General features: G+C 45.1%; 1 protein-coding gene across 1 annotated transcript in view; it reads right to left on the bottom strand.

Moving 5' to 3' along the window:
- GPR158 (G protein-coupled receptor 158) overlaps positions 1–27,217 on the bottom strand; it is a 443,660-nt gene that overhangs the window by 243,359 nt on the left and 173,084 nt on the right. The window contains exons 3-4 of the mRNA XM_044294904.1: positions 22,515–22,620; positions 13,633–13,847 (exon numbers count right to left, since the gene is read on the bottom strand). Coding sequence (XP_044150839.1) covers positions 13,633–13,847; positions 22,515–22,620 — 321 coding nt within the window. The remainder of the gene's footprint in view (positions 1–13,632; positions 13,848–22,514; positions 22,621–27,217) is intronic.

The raw sequence follows: 27,217 nt of genomic DNA, 5'->3' as shown, positions 1-27,217 counted from the left end.
ATATTCGAATTCGCGAAATTTTGTGAATATTCGAAAGAATATTCGTAAAATATTCGCGATATTCAAATTCGTTATATTTCGCATATTGCGATAATTCGAATTAATCGCATAATACATATGCTCTGCAAAATTCACATGTGCGCTAATGAAATCGCCTTACGAAGATCGCAACTCAATTCAATCACTAATGTATGAATGCAATGCCCTTTGCCTCTGTTCTGGGACAGTGTAGATATTCGCATGTGCGCTAATAAAATCGCCCTTACGAAGATTCGCACCTCAATCACTTTCTAGGGAATGTGAGACTTTTGGGAATCAATCGAGATACCGTGGGGGGGTGATGACAGTAGTTGACCGAGTACAGATCAATGTAATCTGTAAGGTGGAAAGTAAAATAAAAAATACGAATATTCGTAAATCGAATTTTACGAAGTTCTACGTATTCGCGAATATGGTGCTATACTATATGAATGCACAGGCCTTTGCCTCTCTGTTCTGGGGACAAGTGTAGATATTTGCATTTGCGTTAATAAATCGCCTTACGAAGATTCGCAGCTCAATTCAATCACTAATGTATGAATGCAAAGCCCTTTGCCCTCTGTTCTGGGACAAGTGTAGATATTCGCATGTGCGCTAATAAATCGCCTTACGAAGATTCGCAACCTCAATCACTAATGTATGAATGCAAAGCCCTTTGCCTCTGTTCTGGGGACGTGCCGATATTCGCATGTGCGCTAATAAAATCGCCTTACGAAGATTCGCGCCTCAATCACTTTCTAGGCAATGTGAGTAAGATCTGAGCTGTTGGACCTTTGGGAAACAATCAATTATATGTGTACTGTAATTTTGTGGGGGGGGGGGGGGGAAACAAAAAACGAATATTCGTTTTTACGAATATATAGCACTATATTCGAAATATTCGCGAAATCGCGAAGTTGCGATATTCGCGAAAAAAATTTGCTTTTCGAAATATTCGCGCTCAACACTACCCAGCACCCAGGCAGAGGAGAGAGGTCCCCGTAACAGAGAATCTGGCTTCATGTCAGCAGAGAATCAGTCTTCATATCATAGCAGAGAATCAGGCTTCACGTCACCCACCACTGTAAGAGTCAATTTTCATAAATTTAGGCCAAGAACCCAGGCAGAGGAGAAAGGTCCCGTAACAGACAATCTGGCTTCATGTCAGCAGAGAATCAGTCTTCATATCATAGCAGAGAATCAGGCTTCACGTCACCCACCACTGCAACAGTCAATTGTCATAAATTTAGGCCCAGCACCCAGGCAGAGGAGAGAGCTCCCGTAACAGAGGATCTGGCTTCATGTCAGCAGAGAATCAGTCTGCATGTCATAGCAGAGAATGAGGCTTCACGTCACCCACCACTGCAACAGTCCATTGGCATATATTTAGGGCCTAGCACACAGGCAGAGCAGAGAGGTCCCGTAACAGACAATCTGGCTTCATGTCAGCAGAGAATCAGTCTGCATGTCATAGCAGAGAATGAGGCTTCACGTCACCCACCACTGCAACAGTCCATTGGCATATATTTAGGCCTAGCACACAGGCAGAGCAGAGAGGTCCCGTAACAGACAATCTGGCTTCATGTCAGCAGAGAATCAGTCTGCATGTCATAGCAGAGAATGAGGCTTCACGTCACCCACCACTGCAACAGTCCATTGGCATATATTAGGCCTAGCACACAGGCAGAGCAGAGAGGTCCCGTAACAGACAATCTGGCTTCATGTCAGCAGAGAATCAGTCTGCATGTCATAGCAGAGAATGAGGCTTCACGTCACCCACCACTGCAACAGTCCATTGGCATATATTTAGGCCTAGCACACAGGCAGAGCAGAGAGGTCCCCGTAACAGAGGATCTGGCTTCATGTCAGCAGAGAATCAGTCTGCATGTCATAGCAGAGAATGAGGCTTCACGTCACCCACCACTGCAACAGTCCATTGGCATATATTTAGGCCTAGCACACAGGCAGAGCAGAGAGGTCCCGTAACAGACAATCTGGCTTCATGTCAGCAGAGAATCAGTCTGCATGTCATAGCAGAGACTGAGGCTTCACGTCACCCACCACTGCAACAGTCCATTGGCATATATTTAGGCCTAGCACACAGGCAGAGCAGAGAGGTCCCGTAACAGACAATCTGGCTTCATGACAGCAGAGAATCAGTCTGCATGTCATAGCAGAGAATGAGGCTTCACGTCACCCACCACTGCAACAGTCCATTGGCATATATTTAGGCCTAGCACACAGGCAGAGCAGAGAGGGTCCCGTAACAGACAATCTGGCTTCATGACAGCAGAGAATCAGTCTGCATGTCATAGCAGAGAATGAGGCTTCACGTCAGCCACCACTGCAACAGTCCATTGGCATATATTTAGGCCCAGCACCCAGGCAGAGGAGAGAGGTCCCGTAACAGAGAATCTGGCTTCATGTCAGCAGAGAATCAGTCTTCATATCATAGCAGAGAATCAGGCTTCACGTCACCCACCACTGTAAGAGTCAATTTTCATAAATTTAGGCCCAGCACCCAGGCAGAGGAGAAAGGTCCGTAACAGACAATCTGGCTTCATGTCAGCAGAGAATCAGTCTTCATATCATAGCAGAGAATCAGGCTTCACGTCACCCACCACTGTAAGAGTCAATTTTCATAAATTTAGGCCCAGAACCCAGGCAGAGGAGAAAGGTCCCGTAACAGACCATCTGGCTTCATGTCAGCAGAGAATCAGTCTTCATATCATAGCAGAGAATCAGGCTTCACGTCACCCACCACTGCAACAGTCAATTGTCATAAATTTAGGCCCAGCACCCAGGCAGAGGAGAGAGCTCCCGTAACAGAGGATCTGGCTTCATGTCAGCAGAGAATCAGTCTGCATGTCATAGCAGAGAATGAGGCTTCACGTCACCCACCACTGCAACAGTCCATTGGCATATATTTAGGCCTAGCACACAGGCAGAGGAGAGGTTCATTCAACTTTGGGTAGCCTCGCAATATAATGGTAAAATGAAAATAAAAATAGGATTGAATGAGGAAGTGCCCTGGAGTCCAATAATATATGGTTATGGGGAGGTAGTTAATGTCTAATCTGGACAAGGGACGGACAGGTCCTGTGGGATCCATGCCTGGTTCATTTTTATGAACGTCAGCTTGTCCACATTGGCTGTAGACAGGCGGCTGCGTTTGTCTGTAATGACGCCCCCTGCCGTGCTGAATACACGTTCAGACAAAACGCTGGCTGCCGGGCAGGCCAGCACCTCCAAGGCATAAAAGGCTAGCTCTGGCCACGTGGACAATTTAGAGACCCAGAAGTTGAATGGGGCCGAACCATCAGTCAGTACGTGGAGGGGTGTGCACACGTACTGTTCCACCATGTTAGTGAAATGTTGCCTCCTGCTAACACGTTGCGTATCAGGTGGTGGTGCAGTTAGCTGTGGCGTGTTGACAAAAGTTTTCCACATCTCTGCCATGCTAACCCTGCCCTCAGAGGAGCTGGCCGTGACACAGCTGCCTTGGCGACCTCTTGCTCCTCCTCTGCCTTGGCCTTGGGCTTCCACTTGTTCCCCTGTGACATTTGGGAATGCTCTCAGTAGCGTGTCTACCAACGTGCGCTTGTACTCGCGCATCTTCCTATCACGCTCCAGTGCAGGAAGTAAGGTGGGCACATTGTCTTTGTAGCGTGGATCCAGCAGGGTGGCAACCCAGTAGTCCGCACAGGTTAAAATGTGGGCAACTCTGCTGTCGTTGCGCAGGCACTGCAGCATGTAGTCGCTCATGTGTGCCAGGCTGCCCAGGGATAAGGACAAGCTGTCCTCTGTGGGAGGCGTATCGTCATCGTCCTGCCTTTCCCCCCAGCCACGCACCAGTGATGGACCCGAGCTGCGTTGGGTGCCACCCCGCTGTGACCATGCTTCATCCTCATCCTCCTCCACCTCCTCCTCATCCTCGTCCTCCTCGTCCTCCAGTATGGGCCCTGGCTGGCCACATTTGTACCTGGCCTCTGCTGTTGCCAAAAACCTCCCTCTGAGTCACTTCGAAGAGACTGGCCTGAAAGTGCTAAAAATGACCCCTCTTCCTCCTCCTCCTCCTCCTCCTCCTGGGCCACCTCCTCTTCCATCATCGCCCTAAGTGTTTTCTCAAGGAGACATAGAAGTGGTATTGTAACGCTGATAACGGTGTCATCGCCACTGGCCATGTTGGTGGAGTACTCGAAACAGCGCAACAGGGCACACAGGTCTCGCATGGAGGCCCAGTCATTGGTGGTGAAGTGGTGCTGTTCTGTAGTGCGACTGACCCGTGCGTGCTGCAGCTGAAACTCCACTATGGCCTGCTGCTGCTCGCACAGTCTGTCCAGCATGTGCAAGGTGGAGTTCCACCTGGTGGGCACGTCGCATATGAGGCGGTGAGCGGGAAGGCCGAAGTTACGCTGTAGCGCAGACAGGCGAGCAGCAGCAGGATGTGAACGCCGGAAGCGCGAACAGACGGCCCGCACTTTATGCAGCAGCTCTGACATGTCGGGGTAGTTGTGAATGAACTTCTGCACCACCAAATTCAGCACATGCGCCAAGCAAGGGATGTGCGTCAAATTGGCTAGTCCCAGAGCTGCAACGAGATTTCGCCCATTATCACACACCACCAGGCCGGGCTTGAGGCTCACCGGCAGCAACCACTCGTCGGTCTGTTGTTCTATACCCCGCCACAACTCCTGTGCGGTGTGGGGCCTGTCCCCCAAACATATGAGTTTCAGAATGGCCTGCTGACGTTTACCCCGGGCTGTGCTGAAGTTGGTGGTGAAGGTGTGTGGCTGACTGGATGAGCAGGTGGAAGAAGAGGAGGAGGAAGCCGAGAAGGAGGAGGTGGCAACAGGAGGCAAAGAATGTTGCCCTGCGATCCTTGGCGGCGGAAGGACGTGCGCCAAACAGCTCTCCGCCTGGGGCCCAGCTGCCACTACATTTACCCAGTGTGCAGTTAGGGAGATATAGCGTCCCTGGCCGTGCTTACTGGTCCACGTATCTGTGGTTAGGTGGACCTTGCTACAGATGGCGTTGCGCAGTGCACACTTGATTTTATCGGATACTTGGTTGTGCAGGGAAGGCACGGCTCTCTTGGAGAAGTAGTGCCGGCTGGGAACAACATACTGTGGGACAGCAAGCGACATGAGCTGTTTGAAGCTGTCTGTGTCCACCAGCCTAAATGACAGCATTTCATAGGCCAGTAGTTTAGAAATGCTGGCATTCAGGGCCAGGGATCGAGGGTGGCTAGGTGGGAATTTACGCTTTCTATCAAATGTTTGTGAGATGGAGAGCTGAACGCTGGCGTGTGACATGGTTGAGACGCTTGGTGACGGAGGTGGTGGTGGTGGTGTTGGTGGTACATCCCCTGTTTGCTGGGCGGCAGGTGCCAACGTTCCTCCAGAGGCGGAGGAAGAGGCCGAGGCGGCAGCAGCAGAATAGGCCGAGGCGGCAGCAGCAGAAGAGGTAGCAGGGGGAGCCTGAGTGACTTCCTTGGTTTTAAGGTGTTTACTCCACTGCAGTTCATGCTTTGCATGCAGGTGCCTGGTCATGCAGGTTGTGCTCAGGTTCAGAACGTTAATGCCTCGCTTCAGGCTCTGATGGCACAGCGTGCAAACCACTCGGGTCTTGTCGTCAGCACATTGTTTGAAGAAGTGCCATGCCAGGGAACTCCTTGAAGCTGCCTTTGGGGTGCTCGGTCCCAGATGGCGGCGGTCAGTAGCAGGCGGAGTCTCTTGGCGGCGGGTGTTCTGCTTTTGCCCACTGCTCCCTCTTTTGCTACGCTGTTGGCTCGGTCTCACCACTGCCTCTTCCTCCGAACTGTGAAAGTCAGTGGCACGACCTTCATTCCATGTGGGGTCTAGGACCTCATCGTCCCCTGCATCGTCTTCCACCCAGTCTTGATCCCTGACCTCCTGTTCAGTCTGCACACTGCAGAAAGACGCAGCAGTTGGCACCTGTGTTTCGTCATCATCAGAGACATGCTGAGGTGGTATTCCCATGTCCTCATCATCAGGAAACATAAGTGGTTGTGCGTCAGTGCATTCTATGTCTTTCACCGCTGGGGAAGGGCTAGGTGGATGCCCTTGGGAAACCCTGCCAGCGGAGTCTTCAAACAGCATAAGAGACTGCTGCATAACTTGAGGCTGAGACAGTTTCCCTGGTATGCATGGGGGTGATGTGACAGACTGATGGGGTTGGTTTTCAGGCGCCATCTGTGCGCTTTCTGCAGAAGACTGGGTGGGAGATAATGTGAACGTGCTGGATCCACTGTCGGCCACCCAATTGACTAATGCCTGTACCTGCTCAGGCCTTACCATCCTTAGAACGGCATTGGGCCCCACCATATATCGCTGTAAATTCTGGCGGCTACTGGGACCTGAGGTAGTTGGTACACTAGGACGTGTGGATGTGGCAGAACGGCCACGTCCTCTCCCAGCACCAGAGGGTCCACTAACACCACCACGACCATGTCCACGTCCGCGTCCCTTACTAGATGTTTTTCTCATTGTTATGGTTCACCACAACAACAAATATATTATTTGGCCCAATGTATTGTATTCAAATTCAGCGGGATATAAATTTGAGGCCTAGTATTTAGGCGCTGGGTGACCGGTATGGATTTAGTGACAGAATTAGACTTGGAAATGCACAGAAGCGTGTGTGTGTGAAGTTATTCTGAATGACCCAATGTGCACCTTGAATATTATATACCCTTTTAGGGATAGATTTCAAATAGCTCTGATATAGCAGAAACCACTAAATTATGAAATTGCTAAATTGGGAATTGTACTTCAACCCAGAACAAAAAATGTGCTTTGACGGACACTAAATATCTTGCCCAGCAACAACAGTACAACGGTGGGTAACGAGAGATTTAGAGGGAATTAAATTTGAGGCCTAGTATTTAGGCGCTGGGTCACCGGTATGGATTTAGTGACAGAATTAGACTTGGAAATACACAGTAGCGGGTGTGTGTGAAGTTATTCTGAATGACCCTATGTGCACCTTCAATATTATATACCCTTTTAGGGATAGATTTCAAATAGCTCTGATATAGCAGAAACCACTAAATTATGAAATTGCTAAATTGGGAATTGTACTTCAACCCAGAACAAAAAATGTGCTTTGACGGACACTAAATATCTTGCCCAGCAACAACAGTACAGCGGTGGGTAACGAGAGATTTAGAGGGAATTAAATTTGAGGCCTAGTATTTAGGCGCTGGGTCACCGGTATGGATTTAGTGACAGAATTAGACTTGGAAATGCACAGAAGCGTGTGTGTGAAGTTATTCTGAATGACCCAATGTGCACCTTCAATATTATATACCCTTTTTGGGATAGATTTCAAATAGCTCTGATATAGCAGGAACCACTAAATTATGAAATTGCTAAATTGGGAATTGTACTTCAACCCAGAACAAAAAATGTGCTTTGACGGGCACTAAATAACTTTCCCAGCTACAACAGGACAACGGTAACGAGAGATTTAGAGGGATTTAAATTTGAGGCCTAGTATTTAGGCGCTGGGTGACAGGTATGGGTTTAGTGACAGAATTAGACTTGGAAATACACAGTAGCGGGTGTGTGTGAAGTTATTCTGAATGACCCTATGTGCACCTTCAATATTATATACCCTTTTAGGGATAGATTTCAAATAGCTCTGATATAGCAGAAACCACTAAATTATGAAATTGCTAAATTGGGAATTGTACTTCAACCCAGAACAAAAAATGTGCTTTGACGGACACTAAATATCTTGCCCAGCAACAACAGTACACCGGTGGGTAACGAGAGATTTAGAGGGAATTAAATTTGAGGCCTAGTATTTAGGCGCTGGGTCACCGGTATGGATTTAGTGACAGAATTAGACTTGGAAATACACAGTAGCGGGTGTGTGTGAAGTTATTCTGAATGACCCTATGTGCACCTTCAATATTATATACCCTTTTTGGGATAGATTTCAAAGAGCTCTGATATAGCAGGAACCACTAAATTATGAAATTGCTAAATTGGGAATTGTATTTCAACCCAGAACAAGAAATGTGCTTGAACGGACACTAAATAACTCGCCCAGCTACAGCACTAGGGACAGATTTAGCTGGATATAAATTTGAGGCCTAGTATTTAGGCGCTGGGTGACAGGTATGGGTTTAGTGACAGAATTAGACTTGGAAATACACAGTAGCGGGTGTGTGTGAAGTTATTCTGAATGACCCTATGTGCACCTTCAATATTATATACCCTTTTAGGGATAGATTTCAAATAGCTCTGATATAGCAGAAACCACTAAATTATGAAATTGCTAAATTGGGAATTGTACTTCAACCCAGAACAAAAAATGTGCTTTGACGGACACTAAATATCTTGCCCAGCAACAACAGTACAGCGGTGGGTAACGAGAGATTTAGAGGGAATTAAATTTGAGGCCTAGTATTTAGGCGCTGGGTCACCGGTATGGATTTAGTGACAGAATTAGACTTGGAAATACACAGTAGCGGGTGTGTGTGAAGTTATTCTGAATGACCCTATGTGCACCTTCAATATTATATACCCTTTTGGGATAGATTTCAAATAGCTCTGATATAGCAGGAACCACTAAATTATGAAATTGCTAAATTGGGAATTGTACTTCAACCCAGAACAAAAAATGTGCTTTGACGGGCACTAAATAACTTTCCCAGCTACAACAGGACAACGGTAACGAGAGATTTAGAGGGATTTAAATTTGAGGCCTAGTATTTAGGCGCTGGGTGACAGGTATGGGTTTAGTGACAGAATTAGACTTGGAAATACACAGTAGCGGGTGTGTGTGAAGTTATTCTGAATGACCCTATGTGCACCTTCAATATTATATACCCTTTTTGGGATAGATTTCAAATAGCTCTGATATAGCAGAAACCACTAAATTATGAAATTGCTAAATTGGGAATTGTACTTCAACCCAGAACAAAAAATGTGCTTTGACGGACACTAAATATCTTGCCCAGCAACAACAGTACACCGGTGGGTAACGAGAGATTTAGAGGGAATTAAATTTGAGGCCTAGTATTTAGGCGCTGGGTCACCGGTATGGATTTAGTGACAGAATTAGACTTGGAAATACACAGTAGCGGGTGTGTGTGAAGTTATTCTGAATGACCCTATGTGCACCTTCAATATTATATACCCTTTTTGGGATAGATTTCAAATAGCTCTGATATAGCAGGAACCACTAAATTATGAAATTGCTAAATTGGGAATTGTACTTCAACCCAGAACAAAAAATGTGCTTTGACGGGCACTAAATAACTTTCCCAGCTACAACAGGACAACGGTAACGAGAGATTTAGAGGGATTTAAATTTGAGGCCTAGTATTTAGGCGCTGGGTGACAGGTATGGGTTTAGTGACAGAATTAGACTTGGAAATACACAGTAGCGGGTGTGTGTGAAGTTACTCTGAATGACCCTATGTGCACCTTCAATATTATATACCCTTTTTGGGATAGATTTCAAAGAGCTCTGATATAGCAGGAACCACTAAATTATGAAATTGCTAAATTGGGAATTGTATTTCAACCCAGAACAAGAAATGTGCTTGAACGGACACTAAATAACTCGCCCAGCTACAGCACTAGGGACAGATTTAGCTGGATATAAATTTGAGGCCTAGTATTTAGGCGCTGGGTGACCGGTATGGATTTAGTGACAGAATTAGACTGGGATATGGCCAAAAAATGAACAGACTATTGCTGGTTAAATGCACTTGGTGTGACAGCTTCACCCTGATGTAGGCTTTAGCCAAAAAACAACCACACCATTGAGGGTTAAATGCACTTGGTGACAGGCGCAGCTTGCCCCTGATTTTGTATATGGCCAAAAAATGAACAGACTATTGCTGGTTAAATGCACTTGGTGTGACAGCTTCACCCTGATGTAGGCTTTAGCCAAAAAACAACCACACCATTGAGGGTTAAATGCACTTGGTGACAGGCGCAGCTTGCCCCTGATTTTGTATATGGCCAAAAAATGAACAGACTATTGCTGGTTAAATGCACTTGGTGTGACAGCTTCACCCTGATGTAGGCTTTAGCCAAAAAACAACCACACCATTGAGGGTTAAATGCACTTGGTGACAGGCGCAGCTTGCCCCTGATTTTGTATATGGCCAAAAAATGAACAGACTATTGCTGGTTAAATGCACTTGGTGTCACAGCTTCACCCTGATGTAGGCTTTAGCCAAAAAACAACCACACCATTGAGGGTTAAATGCACTTGGTCGCAGCTTGTGCTGGCGCACCACAAGACACAAAATGGCCGCCGATCACCCCAGAAAAATGAGACTGACAAACGGTCTGTGCAGCCTAAAAACAGTGAGCAATTGAGGATCAGCAGCTCAATGATCCACAGCTGCAGATCGATCAGTTAATCAAGTCCTTTGGAGGAGTTAATCTGCCTAATCTCGCCCTACTGTCGCAGCCGCAACCTCTCCCTACGCTAATCAGAGCAGAGTGACGGGCGGCGCTATGTGACTCCAGCTTAAATAGAGGCTGGGTCACATGGTGCTCTGGCCAATCACAGCCATGCCAATAGTAGGCATGGCTGTGATGGCCTCTTGGGGCAAGTAGTATGACGCTTGTTGATTGGCTGCTTTGCAGCCTTTCAAAAAGCGCCAAGAAAGCGTCACAAAAGCGCGAAGAAAGCGACGAACACCGAACCCGAACCCGGACTTTTACGAAAATGTCCGGGTTCGGGTCCGTGTCACGGACACCCCAAAATTCGGTACGAACCCGAACTATACAGTTCGAGTTCGCTCATCCCTAATGATGACGTAATTTTTCGGGATGATAATGCATCTTGCCAGAGCAAGGAGTGTTACAGCTTTTGTTCAGGAAAGGCATGTCAACTCAATGACATGGCCAGTAAGGAACTAATGCTGTCATATAAGCCTAATGATGAGCAACACAATACTAACTGGAATTATTTTGCTGATAATTTGATGATTTTTTCTCGACATTGAGTGATTCCATATTTCTTCTCTACCCCTATATAAATAAAACAAAAACATACAGAAGGAGTATTTTAAAGGGGTTCTCTAGGAATTAAGAAAATTTACATTCTTAAATTTTACTTTATTAATAATATATTCCCAAATACCTTTCATTAGTTATAATGGATCATTTTGTCTGGGGAGCAATCATTAGGAGAAGTAAAATAGCCACCGTTCTACTAGTGCACACAAAACCTGTCCTAATCACACAGCAAGAAAAGTTACTTTAGAGCAGTGAGCTAAATAGCTGCCTCATCCTCCTCTCTGCTCTACTTTTCAGGAATTATGAACAAGAATAGAGCTTAATAGGAGACATGATGTACAGAGAGGAGGGTAGGGATGTGAATAATGAGCACCAGTACTTGTATGCAGTCTCCATTATCACAGCTCCACATTGTCCATCATCTCTGTACTTCCTGTCTCCTCATGAACTCCATTCCCACAGAAATTAATTTGAAGATTTTCTCATTTATATTCAGGATTCTAAACCCTCACAAGTAGGAGAGCAGGATAAGGCACACTTCTGAAGTAACTTGTCCTGTGTGATTAGGACAGGTTTTGTGTGAAGTAATAGGATGGTGGCCATTTAATTTTTCCTAATGATTGCTCCCCGGACAAAATGATCCATTATAACTAATAAAGCAATATTTAGGTATTTTTTTAATTCCTGGAGAACCCCTTTAAGCTAAGGAAGCATAAGCTATAAAGCAGCAGGAGGCAGTTTTTCCTGGCCATAACTTTATTTTTATTTTTCTGTTTAGTGAGCTGTATAAGGGCTTTTTTGTAGGGTGGGGGGGGGAGCAAATTGTAATTTTAGTGACACTATGTTGGGGTACATATACATTAACCTCTATTACCAAATTTTTCACTCCATAAGATGCGCTTTTCCCCCCAAAAGTAGGGAAATACCAATGAGCGCTTCCATTATAGAAGTGCTCAGAGTCATTAGTACACAGTAGAACCAGGGAGCGATGAATAAAGCTGTCCTGGTGCTGGCTGGACTCGCCACTCCCTAGTCTTCTGCCGGGCGCCTGCTGTGCTGTGTCCTAACCTTGTACAGCATCAGGACGTAGCTCACTATGACCTGAATCCATGCAAGATCAGGTCACAGTGCAGCGGGGTACTGGCTGAACCCCAGGGAGCTATGAGTGCAGGAAGAGCTCACTTGATCTTGCGAGTGGCATCGCCATCCATAGCAGGAGATGTAAGGTCATTTATTTGTTTTATGTCTGATCTGAGGTCTGATGGGGGTCTGATCTGAGGTTTGATGAGAAATGGGGATCTTATTTGGGGGTCTGATATGAGGTCTGGTGAAAAATGGGGATCTGATTTAATGGTCTGATCTGAGGTCTGATAAAGAACGGGGATCTGATTTGAGGTCTGATCTGAGGTTTCATGAGGATTGGGGGTCTGATCAAGATTTTGGGTCTGATCTGAAGTCTGATGAAGATTGTAGGGTCTTATTTTGGAGTCTAATGAAGATTGGGGTTTGATCAAGTTCTGATGAGGGTTGGGGGTCTGATAATGGTTGGGGGTCTGATCTGAGGTCAGATTTTCCTCCTCTAAATCCTAGGTGCGTCTTTTGGTCAGGTGCATTTTATGGAGTGAAAATTGTGGTATTATTATTGGGGTAGTAATGGGAAAAAGCAGTTCTCATTATGTTACCACATTCCATGACCAAGAACTCATTAATTTTGCACGGTTGTAGCTGTATGAGGGCTTGTTTTTGCTCAGCGAGATGTGGTTTTCATTAGTACCATTTTTGGGGGTACACGGGACTTATTGAATAACATTTTTGTTTTTAGACGAATACCAAAAAGAAGTTTCTTTAATTAAAAAAAAAATTTACGTTGTTCACATGGCGGTTTATGATGCTGGTCTTTACAGTGGGAGCCCAGCATTTCATACACCAGTCTTATAACAAAAGTCTGCTGTTGTAAAATTTTGCCAACATTATTAAGAGGAGCACGCCTCTTAATAACTGTGGCGCATCATTGGAGGTCCAAGCACCAGAAGCTGAAAACTACGCCTGCTATGAGGTGTTGTAGATTTGATGTTTTTTTTAGGATCAGGTGCCAAAGATTTCTTAAATCTTTTGGGCCGCATAGGCACTGTCCCTTTCCAGACCCACTTTTTTTTATCACAAGTGCAGCAATAAACATACAAATAAAATCACTAAATTGTGTGCACTGTACTTAACCTTATACATTTGAGCTTGAAGAGGCCACCGTGGCCATCTTGCTTGAAGATCCAGCGCAAAATCTTGTGCACGGTGTTGTCACCACGCCGGCCAGTGCCTTAATATTAATCTCAGATGCCGTGATTAGTAATGAACGCGCATCTGAGGGGTTCAATGACGGGAGGGGGGGGGGGGGGTTGGTGCAATGGCCGTTCCCCATCTTTGCACCCATTACTTACAAAGAAATGTGCTTTGTGACTAAGTAATTTGCCACAGAGCAATTTTTTTTTTAAAGAACTTCACTCATCACTGATATTCACCACTTTCTCCATCTGGTAAACTACTGGTAGATTTAACATATCCAGCAGAATCTGTAGTTATTAGAATACATAATAGTGCTTACCTTTGCTCTACGGAAATGATAGACCACAAGCATGCTTATGAAGTTTAGCAGCATGCAGAAAGCCTGGAACGAGATGACAGCAATCCGCAAATTCTTGTCCTCCTGCGCATAGCAGGGTGCATCAGCCGTACAGTATGAACAATCTTCCCTGCAGGGTAGACACTTATATTCCTCTTCAGATATTTCTCGAGAAAACTGGTTCTCTTCGGTCTGCCCTATAGGGATGAAAATAATCATTGTGAATACATGACATTGGACATAGACTTTGTAAATAGTCGTGAGCATCTACAAAAGAAAAAAGCCCAAAGGAAGAACATTGGTGTGGTCCATGGTAATCAATTGTTTCCTTATGAAATGTTACAGGTGTCTGACTGTTTCTATGGGCAACACATTAAGTTTTCACTGTTTTTCATATATATATATATATATATATATATCATAATTCTTATCTTTGCTTATAAGGGTTTTCTGGGAGTTCAGTATTGACGGTCTATCTTCAGGATAGGTCATCAATATCTGATCATTGGGGATCCAACTCCTGGAACTCCTGCTAAAAAGCTCTTTCAAGGCCAATGACATCACATGCATTGGTCACATGGCCCAATTTGAAACTCAGTCCCATTCAAGTGAATGGGCCTGGGCTGCAATACCATCAATGAAGATGGAGCCCGCCCCTTGCCGAGTGCCGAAACCAGGAAGTGGACGGCGCGCCGGGACCAGGTATGTATCAAATAGCCTGTTGAGAAAACCCCTTTAACTTTTTAATGGATTTCAATGGCTTTAGTCACGAGATAACTCAGATGACAATGTGACGTGTTATCAGAGTAAATTTTAGCTTGGCTACATCTGTATATTGTGAAAAAGGTATCATTTGGGAGAACCAATATCTGCTGTTGAAGCAGTTAAACTGTGTGTGGTAAGCCTTGGGTGTGTCTCTGGGAACTGAAAGGTTAACTCAGACACAGGATAAGCAGGGTTGATAGCCTGTTTTGTCTATGTTAGCCATAGCTAACATAGACACATTTTAAAATATGTACTGGGACCTGCTTATACTGGAGTGAGTCAGGTTGGCAGTGGGACGCTCATGCCACCCGAGCTTCGTTCTTGAGCTTCCTTAGCCCACAGCTGCGGGTCGCATGGGTCATTAGGGCCTAATTTAAAGCTCAGTGTAGAGCTGAGCAGGGTGGCCATACCTGGAGAAGCTGACTGCTAAACTACAGAAGGTATTGCATGTGCCACCCAATACTTTCCATTTGTACCTGTGGGCTGGGTAGCTGGTCCCACATATAGTCAGGAACTGTCTTGTTGTGTTATGTACTTGTTCAGCCAAGCAGGGTTTGTTTGTTTAAGCCTATTTGTTAAGGCTATGCTTATGTTTAAATATATATGTGTGAAATAAAAACACTTAAATCAGACTTTATCCTGTCTGTGTCCATGCTTCCTGCACTGCTACCAAGTGTCTACCAGATCGACCCCCCCACATATGGTGGAGAATGCGGGCACTGGTGCAGTGAAGCAAACACTGGTTGCATGTCCTGGCTGTCAACAGCGCTGAAGCAACAAGCCACAGCCATGGATGAGATAATAAAGCAGCTGGTTCAGTCCAACTTGCAGTAGCAAGAAACTAATCGACTGCTGGCACAGCAGATGACAGAACTGGTGGCTGCACAACAAAGGGCTGGTCCAGCAATGCCAGAGCGGGATGCCAGAAGTCCGGAAAGCCATGATAAAGATGACGTTAGAGGACGACCTAGAGGCCTTCCTGATGGGGTTCGAAAGAGTGGCCACCGGCGAAAGGCTGCCGCAGCAACTGTGCTATTTCGAAGCCCAGCACTATCCTACGGTAAAAGCGGAAATCCTGGCCCGCTTGGGAGTCTATCTACACCTACGTGCCCAAATAGTCCATAGCTGGAGGTACCAAGAGGCTTTACCCCCAACAGCCCAGATGCACTACCTTGTCTACCTGGTCCGCAAGTGGCTTCAGCCAGAGACTTCAACCCTGGCCCAGTTGGTGGAGAAGATTGTTCTGTACCGCTTTCTTAGGGCCTTTTCGGGTGAGTTACAGCAGTGGGTAGGACATGGGTACCCAGCTGACGCCAATGCTCTGGTGGGGATGGTGAAGATGTACTGGGCTACTCAAGCTCTCTGCAAAAAGGCCCCTTAATCCCGGGCCAACTCCAAAGCCCTCAGGCCCATGGTTCCGGCAAGTTCCCGGGCCGGTGCAGGGGAGGAGGAAGGGGGAGGCTCCCACCTGTCGGTCCTGCAGGAACTTGGCCATGTTGTGGCCAATTATCCCCACAACCCTGAGCCTATGGACTGCAGCTCTGCCTGGAGGATGTCCATTTATACAGCCCCTGTTTACATGGCTGACTCTGATGAGCGCCACATCTGCCGGGTGACCGCGGCAGGGGGCCAGGTGTTGGCCCTGTTGGACTCTGGAAGTCGGGTGACCCTAGTTAGGCTGTATAATCGGGGTCCTGTGTATTCATGGGGACTTAGAAGACTATCCTACTGCTGTTGTCGCCATCCAGACCCCCTGTGGAGAAAGACAACATGAGGTAGGAGTCGTCATGAACTTGCCCCATGACCTAATTTTTGGGATGGGACTTCCCCATTTTCTGGACTCTGTGGCAGGAAAATCAAAGGTCGAAGATCCCACCCCCAAGAGTACAACCCACACAGCAGGATCAAGACCTAGACCTGGAGCCCAATGACCCAGACTCTGGGGTTCCTGCCGTAGGGGTGACCAGTGGAAAAACTGTCAGCTCCGTATTTTCCCTAGACGTAATGGCTGGTGAGACTGAGGAGTTAGTGACTGGGCCGCACTTGTCAGATTTAGAAGTATCCCGTGACAACTTCGGCACCGCATGGCTCTAGGACCCCCCTCTGGTCCGGGCCAGATATTTCCCCACTTCATGATCAACCAATAAATGTTTTACCGGGTTAACAGGCTGTGGGGTGAGACCTGGGAGCAATTGCTGGTACCCCAGCCTTATCGCCCAAAAATATGTGCTCCGGGGGCACCTAGGCGCCACAAAAATACTAGACCGCATCCTGCGGTTGTTTTATTGGCCAGCGGTATACAGTGAGGTTAAACGATATTGTGAGTCATGTCCCCAATGCCAATTGCATGCTCCTATGGTACATTTATGGATTCCGCTGGTACCTCTACCCATCATTGAGGTCCTGTTTGAAAGGATTGCCATGGACTTGGCAGGTCCATTGGTTAAGTCTGCCCAGGGGCATCAGCATATACTGGTAGGGATGGACTATGCTACCCGTGATCCTGAAGCCATCCCACTGTGGCACATATCAGCAAGGAGCTATTCTCCATGTTCTACCCAAGGAGATCCTCACGGATCAGGGTACCCCTTTCATGTACAAAGTCACCAAGGAACTGTGCAAAGTCTTCAACATAAAACAATTACGTACCATCCTCAGACATACGGGTTAGTAGAGAGGTTTAAAGTATGCTGAAAAAGGTGGTGAACAAGGATGGGAGGAACTGGGATGTTATATTACCCTATTTAATGATTGCAATCCGAGAGGTGCCACAGGCTACTACTGTCTTTTCCCCCATTGAATTGGTCTATGGCAGACATCCCCGGGGCCTGCTGAACATCGCCAAGGAGACATGGGAACAGGAACCCACCCACCACAAAAGTATTATAGACCACATCGCCAGTATGCAGGACAGGGTGGCGGCCGTTATGCCCATCGTCAAGGAACATATGGAGGCTGCTCAAAGGGCCCAAAGCTGGGTATATAACAGGTTAGCGTCAGTGACAGTAAGGACCTTTAAACCCTTGTTCCTACTGTGGACAGTAAGTTTCTAGGCAAGTAGCAAGGTCCGTATGAGGTGTTAGAGAAGGTGGGGGAAGTGAACTACAGGGTACGTCAGCCCGGTAGGAGGAAGCCCGAGCATACGTACCATGTCAATTTACTGCAAGCATGAAAGGACAGGGAGAGTTTGCTTACAGAGAGGTATCCAGCTAATCTCCCTTCTGAACTACCCCCTCAGACGCACAGGTGACTATTGTGGATACCCTCACAAAAGGACAACGACAAGAGGCTAGGGAATTTGTAGCTAAGAATACAGACGTGCTCTCGGAGTTACCCGGGTACACGCCTGTAATCAAGCATGACATTGTCACTGAGCCATGGATGAAAGTTCGGTTAAGACCATACCGAGTCCCTGAGGCTCGTCGACAGGCCATTGCAGAGGAGGTACGAAAAATGCTGCAGTCGGGAGTCATATAGAAGTCCAAAGGTGAAAGGGCCAGTCCCATTGTTCTGATCCCCAAATCAAATGGGGCGTTGCGATTCTGCAACGATTTCAGAAAGTTGAATGAGGTATCCAAATTTGACACCTATCCAATGCCGCGTGTAGACGAGCTTATTAATAGACTGGGAGGAGCCCGGTATTTCACTATGCGCGATCTCACCAAGGGATACTGGCAAGTGCCCCTGACAGACCGCGCTTCATCACGCCTGAGGTTTTTTTTCACTATGTCGTGTTACCATTCGGTCTTCACTGCCCCCGCAGTGTTCCAACATCTAATGGACATAGTGCTGAAGCTTCAAAGGAGATATGCCTCAGCATATCTGGATAATATCATCATCTTCAGCTATGACTGGGAGAGTAACTTGGCCAAAGTACAGGCCGTAGTGAACTCTCTAAGGTTAGCCGGCTTGACCGCAAACCACAATAAGTGTGCTGTGGGGATAGGAGACAACACGCTACTTGGGGAATGTGATCGGGCAAGGCATAATTAAACCCCAGGTCAACAAGGTTGACGCTATCCAGGATGGCATCAGACTGTAAGCACCAAACAGGTCAGAGCATTCCTGGGCATTGTTGGGTATTATACCCAACTTTGCCACAGTATCCGCTCTCCTGACTGAACTTTTGAAAGGAAAAGGGTCCGTCATGGTGCAGTGGAATGCACAAACAGAAAGTGCTTTACAGGCCTTGAAGTTGGCGTTGTGCAGATCCCCCATCCTTATTACACCAAGCTTCAAGAAAGAATTTATTGTGCAGACAGATGTGTCAGACGTAGGGCTTGGAGCTGTCCTGTCTCAGGAGGTGAACGGAGAGGAGCACCCCATTACCTACCTGAGCAGGTAACTCACACCGGCCAAGAAAAATTATAGTATCTTAGAGAAGGAATGTCTAAGATCCGTCGGATCCGTCCTGCTGCTATTTCGCCGTGCCCCGGACTGCCGCTCCATCCCCATTGACTATAAAGGGCTCCGGACTAAAAGTACTGCATGTCCGACTTTAGTCAATGGGGACGGAGCGGCAGTCTGGCGGCATGGCGAAATAGCGGCAGGACGGATCCGACGGGGTGAACAGCCTGTCGGATCCGTCCTGCCGCTAGTATAAAAGTACCCTTAGAGTGTTACTGAAAAATCTAAAACATCTCCTTTCTGCAGAGTTGTACGTAGGAATTTGGTATCCAATCTATAGGTGTTAATTTGAACCCACTGGGATCCCCATTGTGATTCTCTGTAAAGTGTTTAGATACACTGTGTTTCAGGTACTGACGGTTAATATTTGAACGATGATGGTTCAGTCGTTGTAAATCTAAAGCAATTTGGGTGTGATGGAGCTAACAGATTCTTTAATGTAGGAGCTCGGCAAAAAATGACAGTTGGTTGCTTGGGTAGATCATCCCCTATAATCGGGTCCTTAAGAAGAATGGACCAATGTTTTCTTAAAGTTTGTTTGAGTCGACTGTGATCTGAATTAGATCTAGTAATGAAATTGGAGCGATATGCTCCATTGTTTTCTTTGTGGGCCCGTGGTTTTAGACATTCAGTCTGGCTTTTCTGCATAATTTTTTCTTTAGAGTCTTGGATAAGACCAGAAGGATACTCTTTATCCAAAAATCTATTCTGTATGGTAGTCAGTTGATTTTCAAGTGTAGTGTTGTCAGAACAGTTTCTCCATACTCTTTTCATTTGGCCATATAAAATATTAAGTTTCCATTTCTTGTAATGGCAACTATGAAAATCTAAATAACTGTTATCGTCTACACTTTTAAAATGAGTACTGGTAGTGATGTGGTTGTTTGCAGAGGACAGATCAATTTCCAAGAAAATTGCAGTATGGGGGTCTATGTGGGCTGTAAATGTTAAGTTCCAAGATATGGAATTAATCTCCTTAATGAAACTTTCCAATGTCCTGAGGTCACTTTGCCAGATAAAAAGGATGTCAATAATGTATCTTTTATAAAACCTGATGTTGGTATGGTCAAGGAGTCCCTCATCTGATTTGAACACTCCCATAAAGAGATTAGCATATGAGGGGGCAAAGTTTGTCCCCATTGCTGTCCCAAGTTTCTGCAGGTAAAAATATCTTCTATATTGAAAGTAATTATGTTTCAATATATAATCTATTGAATCTAATAGAAATTCTCTCTGTTTATGTGTAACATAAAGGTCCTCTATAAGGAAACATTTAAACTGTGTGTGGTAAGCATTGGTTGTGTCTCTGGGAACCGAAAGGTTAACCCAGACACAGGTTAAGCAGGGTTGATAGCCTTCTTTGTCTATGTTAGCCATAGCTAACATAGACAGATAGTAAAATACGTACTGGGACCTGCTTATACTGGAGTGAGTGAGGTTGGCAGTGGGGCGCTCACTCCACCCGGGCTTCGGTCCTGAGCTTCCATAGCCCACTGCTGCGGGTCACATGGGTTATTACGGCCTAATTTAAAGCTCAGTGTAGAGCTGAGCAGTATGGCCATACCTGGAGAAGCTGACTGCTGAACTACAGAAGGTATTGCATGTGCCACCCAATACTTTCCATTTGAACCTGTGGGCTGGGTAGCTGGTCCCATTTATAGTCAGGGACTGTCTTGTATCCTGTCTGTGACCCTGCTACCAGCACAGCTACCAAGTGTCTACCAGTGCAACCCCCCACAATATATATATTTATAGCTGCAAAACTCGGCATAAAGTTATGCCTCAAGCAGAAGTTTAAATGATTATAGGTGTGGTCTGATTAGACAGTGAGTATTGAAACAAAAAGTGGTAGTGGCCTGAGGAAGCGCTGGGGTGCGAAACGGCCACCGCCACAAGTGTTTGCCTGAAGTGTGTGGTCCGCCCTATGCCTGTTATGTTTTTATCCGTGGAATAAAGAATATTGCTTCACATTTTGTTGAGTGCCGCCCAATCTTTCTATATATTTGTTTACGTTTAAAGGACTATGTGGGCAGAGCACCGCCAGCCGTGAGGTGTTGTCGAAGTCCGTTCACGACTGATCCTGGCTGTCTGATCGTGGAGGAGGCTGAGCAGTGCCACCCCATGTGTGCTCTTTATTTACATTGAAACAAAAAGTGCTTCCCCCACTGCCCTACAAAAAGGCTCTCAGAGGCTACTTCTGTGTAGTGTACCTCTTGGTGACATATCTTTGACTGCTAGACATGTTTCTATGATGCGCTCAAAATCATTGGGGCACATTTATTAAGCTGGTCTTAATAAGCCCCATGCGCTGGTGGTGGATCGCTAAAGTTCTGTAGAGGCACCAGCTTATACATAACATCGACGTATCCTGCCGATTCTAAATGTAAGACATCTTCCTTGCTGCCTTACATTTAGATCATTTTCTATGCCTAAACCAAAAATAGAAAATGATGAATGAGACAGGCCTGCCAGCCCGTCCCTTTCCCCGCTCATGCTACGCCCCCCTTTTTTAGACCTGCCACAAACGGTAAACAAGTCGCAGATTCTGTCGCAACATTGCGTGCAACAGAATCTGTGCACAAAAGTGGTGTATATCTGTTCGTAAATGACATCTGTAAGTGTCCAGTTCTGCGATCAATACTGTCCATCTCGGTACAATCACTAACTTCAGTGGTGTAGTTTGGGAGATAACTAGGCATGTGTCAGGTGAGTTGAGTGCCATTCAGAGGCAATAAGTCACATTCTGCTTTGAGATACATTTTATGCTTGTCAATGAGCGTCAATCAACAAGACAGCATTGTCGGCAGCACATTAGTTATCAAAGTCTCAGAAAATCCCTTCAACCTTTCTCTTTGCTTGGCAGAGGCCATTCTGGGATTGAAACAATCTTCCATGTGGTTCATTGAGGCTTGAGTTGCCCGATTTCATGGTAACAAATTTCATTGGGAACATTTGGGAACCTCTTCAAAAATCTGATAAACTGGTTTTCCTCAAAATTTTTATATTACAATTCTAATTGCTATAATAACAACATCAAAATAATGGCAAAATAGGTATATTCATAGTCCCAGCAAGAAAATGACAAAACAAAGGACTAAACCTACTGGCTACTTTCACACTCGCGTTTTGGGCAGATCCGTCATGGATCTTCAAAAACGTATCCATTACAATATTACAGCCGCATGCATCCGTCATGAACTGATCCAGTTGTATTATCTGTAACATATCTAAGACGGATCCGTCATGAACTCCATTGAAAGTCAATGGGGGACAGATCAAATTTCTATTGTGCCAGAGAAAACGGTTCTGTCCCCATTGACTTACATTGTGTGCTGTTTGGCTGAGATTCGTCAAGTGGACAGCAAAACTCTGCAAGCAGCGTTTTGGTGTCTACCTCTAGAGCGGAATGGTGACTGAATGGAGGCAAACTGATTCATTCTGAGCAGATCCTTTTCCATTCAGAATGCATTAGGGCAAAACTGATCCGTTTTGGACGGCTTGTGAGATCCCAACGCGGATCTCACAAACGGAAAGCCAAAACGCCAGTGTGAAAGTAGCCTAAAGTGATCATATAATTATAAAGTTGCAGACCACTGGGGATTTACTGTATAACCCTGACAAGGATAAAAAGGAGTCCTGCATTATTAATGACACTATTTTTTTTTTTTCTTGCTCAACCAAAAGGCACTTACTTTGAAAGCCATTCTCTGAAAAGATGTCAGGAGGATGATAAAATCCAGGCTTGCAAATGCATTTGTAGGCTCCGAGAACAAATCCAAGGCCCTTAATTGGTATACACTGAAATAAAGAAAACAAGCAATGTAATGTATGTAGACTTGGGGCTGCTTCAAAGAATAGCAGGTCAGCATTTTCTTACATGTATAACCCTCATACTCGATAGTCTGAATTTACAGTATGATACTGATAAGATTGATATGTTATGAATATAGACAATAACTAAAGATCATATATGTTTCCACATGAGCTTGCTGATCTATAATTATTTCATACATGCTTTGATATCCTGAAAATCCAGTGTAAGGCTTCTTTCACACTGGCGGTATAGTTCCAGCAGGCTGTTCCACCAGAGAACAAACTGCCAGAGCTCTTTGTGTCCTGCATTGCCTGTCACGGCTGAGGATGGGGGAAATCCTCAGTCGTGCGATGATGGAGGATGTCCGGTCGCTACTCGGCCAGGACCACAGAATTAGGGAGCAGGTCACCTCCTATTGCGTCCCTAACGCTGACCCTGTCTCCTGTCTGTATGAGCCGACCTTGGTCGTAGGAGGGCTCATACGCTGGAACCTTATAGTCCCTACAAGCCCTCAAGTCGGCCCTGAACTAGAGAACAGAGTAAGACAACCCACTCCTCCTAGGCACGGAGGAGCAGGAGTCTCACTGGCCAAGCAGCATGAAGATGGGGAACATAAACAGGACTATGGATAAGACAGGTGAACCAAACAGTTCCACACAAACCTGTCTCAGCCTTGCTGACTGGAACCCGAGCTCAGAAAACGCTGTCCACACAACATAAGAGAAACAGCACACACATACGAACACTCAGGAACCAGGACATCCATAGCCGCACTAAAAAGCAAAGACATAAGACATCAACAACACATCACGGTAATAGAACTTATGACCGGAAGGGTGACCCTTACAAGAAGATGGAAATCACAGGAGGCTGCTACAGCAAAGCATGACTGAAGCAACCTACTAAGCCATGCCAAAGTGAGAGGCTTTATAGGCCTAAGAGGCCACACTCAACCGTCAGACACACCCAGTGACTCACACACACTGGGAAGGGAGTTAACCCTTCCAGCACCAGGGAAGGGAAACACCAACTAAAAGGAACGTGTCCAACACTAGAACACACTGTGGATGTTACCGCTGGCAACGACATGGGTGGCAACCGTGTCCTGGGAGTCAGCCTGAAGGCCGAGACACTGCCACCACATGTACACATAGCCAAACGTTGCCACGGGCAACCACAGTGCAGGAAATGAGTCAGTGCACACCACACAATACACAGAGTGCACACAGACAAACAACAGTGCATACATACACACACACCTAACAAAAAGGTTGTTAGGTGCAACCGCATGCCTTGCAGCAAGCTGCCCAGCAACGCTCAGGCTGCTCTGCTGAAACCAACACATACGACAAGTTGCCCGCGGCAACCACAAGTGAGGCCACACACCAGCGGCCCTCACCTGTGATTGAACACTAAAACCAAAATGAACTTGGGGCATTGTATATTTTTTACACTGCACATTTAGAGGGGGTAGCAACTGCCTTCATCACACACCTCTGAGATCCCAACATAGCTGGATGCTACCTGCCCTAAGTTCATGTTCAAAGCCTAGGCTCAAGAAAGCTAAGTCTGTTTTCTGTAGGGCCCCATCTGATAAGGTCAGATTGGTTCGGCTGCAATGTGCATGGTCCGACTACAGAAGACCTGCAGGCACTGAAGTAGTTCACACATGAAAGTTTTTTTATAGCTAGAAATGAAAGCTTTAACAATTCTCATACTTGTATAAAACTCATTGGATCATGGATCAGAAAAGTTTTCATGTCTTTTTACAGTTGAAAAACCATCTAAAAAAAAATTGAGTAGGGATATTTAAAATTTTCACCTTAAAGGAGGTTGCCTCACAAAGATTGACATGGGTCTGACTTCTCTGACCCTTGGTGATCAGCTGGTACAGTTGTATGTGGCCTTTCAGTCCTCTTGCAGTGGTATTTGCAGAGAAAATGTTTTATTACACCTAGGTCATTAAATAAGTTGCTGACCATGCAATATACATAATGGGCTTATTTTTGCGAGTGGCTCACCACTCTTCCTCATAGACGGGGACTAGAATGGTGGACTAGCCTCTATGACATTCATATATTCTTCTAAAACCTAGGGAAAGTTTCCATTAAGCCAATAGCTCCTGTTTCCATGTACAGGTGACACTCAAAAAATTTGAATATCGTGCAACGTTCATTTATTTCAGTAATGCAACTTAAAATGGGAAACTAATATATGAGAGACTTATCACATGCAAAGCGAGATATTTCAAGCCTTTATTTGTTATAATTTGGATGATTATGGCTTACAGCTTATGAAACCCCAAAGTCTAAATTTTGAGGTACCCTTTGCTCAGGGGGTATGGATTAATTAGCTGACTAGAGTGTGACACTTTGAGCCTAGAATATTAAACCTTTTCACAATATTCAAATTTTAAGTTGCATTACTGAAATAAATGAACTTTTTCAGGATATTCTAATTTTTCGAGTTTCACCTGTAATTAGTTTCCATTCGCCACAGAAGTGGTTTAAAATGTGAGTTCCAATTAACTGTATATAGTCAACTCAAGAAAAATTTAAATGAAGATTATCTACTCATTGATTATTATAAATGGAAAATGTATCACCACTGCTATATAATGATCATCAGTGGCAAAAAGATATATATATATATATATATATATATATATATATATATATATACATATATATATATATATATATATATACATATATATACATATATTTTTAAAATAACAGTATCATCAATTTCTGTTGCAATTCTGATTAAAATAATGACTGTACTAATTAATTGCAAAAAGAAAATAGCTGGCCAGGATTTGAGCCACGGTTCCCATGGATATACTAATTATTTGGCGAACCAGCCAGGAATCATTACATATCATTAGGAGTAAGACTGATAATTAGAGGTCTATTAACAATATACAGAAAGCTCAATACTACAGACTGCATGCAAGATAATTGCCAAAATGGAAAAGGAAACACAACAGCAGTAAATACTTCATATTTATCATGTAGCCACCAGCACCATCCATGGCATGTGTTTTAACCATACGACTGAATAGACATAAGAATAAATAATTGGGTCAAGCATTATTATTTTTTAAATACAATTTCAATGCAAAGACACCATTATGTTTTTAAGCTTTGGTTTACAATCCTGTGCTGATTAATGTTCTTAAAGGGGTTATCCCCCCAATGCCTGGGCACCTCATATAAGTTATACTTACCCTGCTCCCCGGCACCTGCGTTGCTCCTGAACCCTCCATAGCTACAGCTGCATCGCCCCATTATGTGGATCAAAATGTCTGGTGACGAGAGGGGGGCTGCTGCCAATAGCAGGCCGCGACAGGGATGAGTCTCCCTAGTGTCACCCGTGATGCTAGGGAGGCTGCTTTCCCCATCGCCGGATGTTTCAATATGCACAACAGGGAGATGCAGCAGCTGCCATGCGAGGATTAGGAGCGACAGGGGTGGCAGGGAGCTGGTAAGTATAACCTATATGAGGTGCCTTGTCATTGGTGGGGGTCATTATAGGGGTTGGATAACCCCTTTAATGTATCTTTATTGCATCTGAAGCTCCATTTTCCTGTTACTGAGCTATAAAACCCTGCACATGTATAGTGTTAAATAATACATTTCTGCCACCAGTAGGGGGAGCTTAAAAGCATACAGCATAGTGTTTATACAGGGAACTCAACAGCACCAAAATATGCAGTAAGCTCTGGAGCTCCATCTAGTGGAGGCAGAATTTTGACATTTTATGAACAGAAGAAATCTAAATGAAAGTTGAGTAACTTTGCAAACTTAATTACTGTGTACACAAAGCTGAGAAAACATTTATTTGAAAATTATTGCCAACGACAATAATATTATTGTTCCATTTTGCTCACATGCTCAAACTGAAGGTACTGAAATTAAGAGGTGCAAACTGTTCCACCCAAATTTAGCTGAATTCAAAATTCACGTTTGGCAATAATAAAAACTGTAACTCAGGATCAGTATAAAATAATTACCGTATTTTTCACTCTATAAGACGCACCTGCCCATAAGACGCACCTAGTTTTTAGAGCGTGAAAATAGGAAAAAATATATTTTCACAAAAGGTGTGTTCCAATTTAAAAAAAATAACAGAACAATATTTTAACACTGTAAACATTAACAGTAGTTTATGTTATCCGCACACAGTCTTATTACATGTGCCTCACATTAATAATAAGTGGCCTGTATTCTGTAACTCATATTAACCCCACGTTGCCCATTATTTGAGAAGGTACTATACTTTGGGGGTCACTTACTATTAATCTGAGGCACATGGGGCCCATTCCAAAAGCATGTGCCCAGCCTGACATTAAAATTAAGTGAGCCCCATCATGTTTGAAACATGGCAGCGGCAAGATTGGGGTTAATGAGTCACATTAACTCCGATCTTGCTGGCTGACTGGTAAATACAGTATGTTTTTGCCTGCCTTTATTTTGAGGCAGGCTAATCACTATTGCAGTTGCACTGTATGGGCGATACCCGCTATGCTGCTGGGCTGGGTGCTGCTGAGTGCTGTGCACACTGTGGGGCTGGGACCTG

This window comes from Bufo gargarizans, chromosome 5, assembly GCF_014858855.1.
Source record: "Bufo gargarizans isolate SCDJY-AF-19 chromosome 5, ASM1485885v1, whole genome shotgun sequence".
Taxonomy (NCBI): Eukaryota; Metazoa; Chordata; class Amphibia; order Anura; family Bufonidae; genus Bufo; species Bufo gargarizans.
This window is presented reverse-complemented; position numbering and strand designations above follow the sequence as displayed.